This window comes from Mya arenaria, chromosome 10, assembly GCF_026914265.1.
Source record: "Mya arenaria isolate MELC-2E11 chromosome 10, ASM2691426v1".
Taxonomy (NCBI): Eukaryota; Metazoa; Mollusca; class Bivalvia; order Myida; family Myidae; genus Mya; species Mya arenaria.
In genome coordinates this window covers 50,182,896-50,189,993 of record NC_069131.1, presented here as the reverse complement: position 1 = coordinate 50,189,993, position 7,098 = coordinate 50,182,896, and the positions used below count along the sequence as shown (strand labels likewise).

Sequence of the window (7,098 nt, the reverse complement as noted above, 5' to 3'; positions counted from 1 at the left end):
AGTAAACTGATCAGTGTTGGAGAGGTCGTGAAACTTGTAGGCATACCCGTGAAATTGTTTTTGCGACTAATTCATCCCGGTGCGTGTTTCATGTACAAGTTAAGAATGGTTTGCACGAGAAATCAGGGATGTGATTGACCAGGCAACTGGAGGGCTGAAACCTTTTCGGCCATAGGTTCTTGGGGTACTTTTGGGGACAAAAGCACACTGCCGTAGAAGAAAAACTGGCTTTTTAGAAGCTCTTTTGAGGGTTCTTCTGACTTCAAATTTGCAGCAAACTGGAACATCAACACTAACAACCAAAAGCACTCTATAAACTTTTTAAATCAGCTAAAAAATATTTTTTATTTCATTTTTTTTTTTTTTTTTTTTTTGGGGGGGGGGCCCTGGGGCCATTAGATCCATTAGTTACCCATTAGATTAAAAGGCAATTTCAAACTAGCTCCTCACAAAAGCTACCTATATACCAACTTTCATGACTATCCATCCATTCTTGCAAAAAATGGTGAAAATCATTTTTCTATTTTAAGAAACAGTGACCCTGACCTTGACCCCTTATCACCTTAAAAGCAAGCCCAAACTAGCTCTTTACACAAGCTACCAACACACCAACTTTCAACCAATTCTAACCTAAGTTAATGGGCAGAAACTGTTTTTCTAACTTGAGCAACAGTGACCTTGGCCATGCCACCCCTAAATGCAATCCCAAACTAGCTCTTAATATAAGATTCCTTCAGACCAACTTTCATCACAATTCATCAATTTTAACTAAAGTTAATGGGGGGTATTATTTTTTAATTTGTAGTAACAGTGACCTTGACCCAAACGCCCTCAAAAGCAATTCCTAAGCTAGCTCTGGACATAAGCTACCTACGCACCAAGTTATATAACTATCCATCAGCTCTTAACAATGTTGTTGGGTGGAAACCTTTCTTCTAGTTTTAGTAACAGTTACCTTGACCATGACCCCAACTCCTTCAAAAGCAATCGCAAGCTAGCTTTTCACATAAGCACCAAATTTCATTTCTATCCATCAAAGCTAGCTTAAGTTATTGGGCGGAAACCAATCTTTGATGGCTGCCCACCTTCCCACCAAACAACATCCCCATCGTAATAACCTGGTTTTCGTTGAAAATCAGGTAAAAAAAGCGTGTGATTTTGGTACAAAAAATTAAGCTATATTGGTTGTTATAAGTGCATTTTTGACTATGTTACTATTAAATAAAAAACATTTTTTTTTATAAAGGTTAATATTTTTTAAATCTGTACCTAAATCATATGCTAATTTTCTTTACCTGGTTTTAATCATTAAGCATTAAAATGCATAAAAGCTGCATTTTCACAGATTGATAGTTTTGACATTTAATAAAAAAAGTCTCAGAATCAGCTTATTTTGGCATCAATGTCTTCAATTCAGTCATATGAGATTAACTCAAAATAGAACAGATCTCAATTGTCATGAAAACTGCCTAAAAATTCATTTCTCTACAAGCGTTTAAGTAACGCTTTAAGCCATAAAACATCAATTTTTAAATTAATATTAAAGTCTGCAATCTGATCTTTTGTCAGCAGTCTTAAATCACAAGTTTCCAGACATTTACACAAAATCTGGCTCATTCTAAGATGAAAAAATAAAAAGTTATCAAACTAGACAATCTTGTGAGGGTCGCAGCTGCTTTAAAACAAACAAGAGCTGTCACAGAGACAGCGCGCTCGACTATTGCGCCCCTTTTCAGTATAAGGATTGAAAAGTTTTGGTGAAAAAAGGATCACTGTAAATTAAGATTAGATTTCAATGCAATACATAATGTTTTTGCTGAGATATAAACATGAATGCATTTACATGCAAAATTTTAACCAGAATTTCTAAGTCCAATAATATAGGACCATTATTTGCAAAATACAGTTAATTAACTTGGTTATTCAAGTAGGTTGGGTGGTTGAGTAACATTGTATAAAGTCTCAATGCAATACATGAAGTAGTTGCTGAGATATTAACCTATGTGTGCTTACATGCAAAGCCATAACCAGATTTTCTAAGTCGAATAATAAAGGGTCATTATTTGCATTAAATGCAAACAAGAGTTATCTTACTTGGTTAATTAGGAAGGTTGGATGGTTGAGTACCATTGTATAAAATCTTAATGCAATACATCAAGTAGTTGCTGAGATATTAACCTATGTGTGCTTACAGGCAAAGCCATAACCAGATTTTCTAAGTCGAATAATAAAGGGTCATTATTTGCATTAAATGCAAACAAGAGTTATCTAACTTGGTTAATTAGGAAGGTTGGATGGTTGAGTACCATTGTATAAAATCTTAGTGCAATACATCAAGTAGTTGCTGAGATATTAACCTATGTGTGCTAACATGCAAAACTTTAACCAGAATTTCTAAGTCAAATAATAAAGGCCCATTATTTGCATTAAATTCAAATAAGTGTTATCTAACTTCATTAATTTAGTAGGTTAGATAGTTGGGAATACATATCTTAAGTTTCAATGCAATACATGATGTATTTACTGAGATAATGACTTAAAGGTGCTTACATGCAAAACCTTAACCAAGGTGTGACACCGACGCTTGGGTGAGTAGTATAGCTCTCCTTATTCTTCAAATAGTCGTGGTAAAAAAATGCATCTACAGTAAAACTTTGGTCGTTCAAACAGACGGTCATTCAAGAACCGGAGGTCCTTCAACGTCAGAGCTTGGTTCCGAACATTTTTCCTTGTATTTTTATATAAAATATACTGATGCTGCATCGAAACCTAAATGAGTCGAGCACTATAGTCGGTTCCAAGTACACAAATCATAAACAAAACAATATGGCTCCCTCGAGGTCATAATTTCACATTTTATCCCTAACATGTGTTCAAAAATAAACAAACAATCGTTAGGGGTTTTTGCAAATTGTAAAAATTGCAATGACAGTTAAAAGAAATTTGAAAAGGCGTGAAAAACGTTAAACACTGTTAACGCATGACCGATGATAGTTGATAAAGGCATTTGAGAAGATAATTATGAGTTTGAACAGCTTCGCAAGACAGACAAGATGTGCCAATCATCAATCCTTGATTTTGCGAAAACTTAAATCTGACTAATGCCAAAATATGTACTGTCATATTTAAATGTTGCTTGTTTCGGAAATGTGCTTTTTGTAAAAATAAACATAACTGTTTATTCATTTATAATTGTATTTTCTTTTACATTTCAAATATGACAGCATATGAGCATATGAGTGATTTCCACAACGCAACACATAATAAACAGTCGGTTTGATATCTTCAAACATAAAATACACTGAAAGATATTTTATAACGGACTGGAAAATTGAAACTCTGGTGGTGCGAAACATTGGTTCCCTCAAGGTTTCAGCTTGGACTCGGCGTCTTCGAGCGATCGCAGTTTTACTGTACCAATATTGTGTAAATTCAACTTTAACTCTCACATAATACTCGGGTAGCTACCAGTTCAAGGTCATATACATGTACACATGTTTCGCAACCACTCCAATTTTGTAAAAAATATTTATTTTTAAAACAGTGCATACCGTGTCACACATATAATCAAGTTGATAAAATTTTAACACATTTGTTATACCAGTCAGAACTGAAAAAAATCAACTCGGTTATAAGCACCATCGATAATTCTTAAACCTCTGTCAACAGTGTTGTTTTGGGTTGTCAATATAAAGGGCTCAATATCATTGTACATGTTTTTCATACGTGAATTTACTAATATGCTTAAACTAAGGGCGGCAATATTTATATAAGTATATACAAAGCAATGTACAGAACTTACCTGCACTACATTCACTGTCATCCATGACCAGGTCTACATGCAACAAAACAAAGAGAAGAAGAAAAGAACCAAACAGCTCGGGTAAACTAGGAGCTGTACTGTGTCTCCGTGTTGATAGACCTACAAGGTAAAAAGTGTGTGTTGGTTGATATCAAAAATATAAGATGTCAGCTTTTGGTGATCATTTTCCTTGACTATTACACTGATTTGTAAATAATTTTGAATTTAAGTGAGCTTTGGACCAAATATATAAGTTTTCCCAAATTGCATCTGAAAACCCTAAGGCTTCTTTTATCCTTTTTTGTTGCTCTATGATAACACAAATACAGAAAATTATACAATTCAAGAATAAAGAAGTATTTTGGTGGGGGTGAGAACATATGTGAAAATAACGATTATTTCACTGCATACTAAGAAGTGAAAACATCAACTCTAAGAATTCCATCAAAAAAACGAGAGGTGTCATCCGACAGTGAGTTAACTATACACTTACGCCGCATTGTCTTAGAAATGAATGCATTTATGATAATATTATGTATCTGTCAAACACATTTATTGGTGTATTGGTGTCACAAATGAAAATGTTATTTTTCCCTAAAACTTTAACTGGACGCCGACATTGAAGCCAATATGTTAAAACAAAGAGCAATTTACAGAAAAGCCCTCCTTATTTTTCGAATAGGCAAGATAAATTGCAGTTACTTCCCTTTGATCAGAAATGTGAACCTCTTTTTTCATACAAAATCTTTAAAAATGAAAACAAATGCTTAAACATAAATGTGATAATATCATCTATCTTTTATCATTTTAAACTGTTTAAAGATAGATAAACTTAAATACACAAGGATAATTAGTCTGAAATATATAATCTGAAACATTTAAATGTCAAAAAAACTGAGAACGACCATGCCAACAAGCCAATCAGACTGATCTCTGACAGTAAGTCTGATTTTATACCATTAAACAAACACTTGGAAAAATGACAATCCAAATTTGTTTTGTTTACACATTAAACCTTTCCTAATATTTCAATCAGTAAATGGCAATTAGTTTAATTTGGACACAGTTATTATTGGTAATGTGCTGTTAAAATCTATTTATTTTGTACATCAACTTTTATTATTCAGGGCTTCCGTTAAAGGAAGTTTGGAAGTATATTACTTCCTAGAAATGGGTTAAAACTTCCAAAATTGATTGCTTAGAAGTACAAAAACTTCCATAATTTTGAGAAAAACTTCCAATTTAATGTAAGTTTGGAAGTTTTAAATATCAAGAAATGAATTATTATAATATAAGTAGCGAATTTGGTAAGTTTAATTTGCAAATAATTTGATTTTTAATACATACTAGTTGCAAAAAAGTGGAAAAATATATTTTGTTCGGGAGGCTTAAACTTCGACATTTCAGTGAAAAACTTCCAAATTTGATGGACAGGAAGTTTATACTTGCAGTTTCAAATTCTTAATGGAAGCCCTGATTATTTGGAACATACATTTGCATTTATCAATAAATTAATGCATGAATTGATAAATGTTTAAAAAAAGTTTAAAATGAAGCATGAGTAAATAACACACGCCATCGTTATTAAAATTGTGCATGAGGGGCATGTTCCAGGTACCCGTCAGGGCTCATCCTAGACATAAATTTTAGGGAGAAGTGAGAACGGGGGAGGGTGCGGGAGGGGGTTTCCTCCTCTTGCAGTTCGGAAAATTTTGAGATTTTAAATGTCAAATGGTGGGTTCTGGTGTGCCCTGGACAACTTTTCTATGCAATTAAATAGGTGTTTAAATTGTTTTAAAATAGTCATACTGGTTTTTAGTTGGAATTAATTTGTTGTATATATCTTTAAAAAAAAAAAGTCAAGTTTCAAACATTTTATTACATGCAAACCTATCATGCACACATAAATATATATCTGAATTTAAATACATGATAAATAAATAAAATAAGCTAATAAATACAAACAAAACTAGCTGAAATCAAACAACATGACAATTGTAAAAAACAAAAAAGTAGTCAATATATCATCACATCCTAGTTCTCAAAACAAGAAGCACTATACACTTGATCAGTCTACACAATGTAGGTCTCAAGGTCAGCCGAGATCAGCACAGGAGCTATGGCCCCGGCAAGCTGGAGATGGTACTGAAATTCCACCTTGGGGAGCTCCGGCTTGGCCAGGTGGTAGGCAGTCTTAAGGAGCTTGACCCCAAGCTTGTCATCCTTGGACAGTTTGGCCAGTACAATTTTCTTCATGGGTTCCTGGGAACTCAGAACTGTCTTTTCCAAGGCGGCCTTGTGCTGATTTGCTGAAAATACACAAAATATTTCACAGTATCTCATCATTTTCAGCTGTCATTTAAAATAATTTGGGCATATATTACAACATGTTTTAAAATATATTAAGCCAGACACCTTAAAATTAATACCACTTTGAATTGATTTATCTGCGGACTAAGCAATGCTTCTATTGTTTTAATAAATACTTACACAAGCCATGTCTCTGATGATTGGTTGTTTTTGCTGGTTGGTCATGTCCACGGGCGTAGGCGTTGTCCAACTTAGCACCTCTACAAACTTCGCAGTGCCAATTTTTATCTGCATCTTCGTTGTACCAACTGAAATTATTTTGATAATTTGACTTTTTGAATGATTTCTTATTTGAACTGTCGATCATGCCATCACTTTCAACACCGTCAGCTTTACGTTTCAGGCCTGGGGAATCCCGCAGAAGCCACGTAGAAAGCATGATTACTATTCAACAGAATCCAAAATATCTCGTATATAGAATATTGATGTGAACCGTTCGAAGAAAAAATAATAATGGAAGCATTTCTGAAATAAAAAAACCAACAAACCTGGAACTGTGATTCGCACTTGCCCTTCTCGCTAACTTCGCGATAATCACACCCAATTAAGTTCATTTGTCATCAGTGCACATCATTTAAACCGCTATTGTCATAAAGTATAAATCCTAATTGGCACAAATTGACATTTACAAACATCGGCAAGTGTAAATATTAATCCCTTACAATTTTATTACATCGATGACGTAGCACATGTACACAAAGTCAATGGTGCAAACACGTGCCTCGATTGAATAAAACAAGCGTTCTCATTGGCTGAAGTCAATGGAGCATATTTACTAGGTTTAACACGATTGGCTGTTTGTCAATCGAGCTGACAGGCGGGAGGCGGAGTCGCTCTGTTTTGACAAGCGTTAGTTCTTAGCGATATCGACTTTTTGATCTTTGAAAAAGTCGGCGAAGTTGACTTCGCTTTGATCTTAGAAAATA

At 34.1% G+C, this 7,098-nt stretch overlaps 1 protein-coding gene across 2 annotated transcripts; it reads right to left on the bottom strand.

Moving 5' to 3' along the window:
- Window positions 1–5,661: 5,661 nt before the first annotated feature.
- On the bottom strand, window positions 5,662–7,098 carry LOC128206689 (uncharacterized). Of its 2 annotated transcripts, XR_008256539.1 has the most exons (3): window positions 6,661–7,098; window positions 6,293–6,420; window positions 5,662–6,111 (listed from the first exon to the last, which is right to left on the bottom strand). XR_008256539.1 is itself a non-coding variant. In XM_052909302.1 (2 exons), exons 1-2 carry the CDS (start codon window positions 6,549–6,551, stop codon window positions 5,876–5,878), a joined length of 495 nt encoding a protein of 164 aa, XP_052765262.1. In that variant the 5' UTR covers window positions 6,552–6,641; the 3' UTR covers window positions 5,662–5,875. The 2 variants fall into 2 exon arrangements, 1 of the variants encoding a protein (XP_052765262.1); XM_052909302.1 differs by lacking the exon at window positions 6,661–7,098 and having other exon boundaries at window positions 6,293–6,641.

Bases quoted from the DNA above. Each gene is read 5' to 3' on its own strand.
- LOC128206689 (XM_052909302.1), bottom strand. From the start codon at position 6,551: ATGCTTTCTACGTGGCTTCTGCGGGATTCCCCAGGCCTGAAACGTAAA. The intron at 6,112-6,292 runs GTAAGTATTTAT...GTGTATTTTCAG, and splicing joins TCATCAGAGACATGGCTTGT to CAAATCAGCACAAGGCCGCC.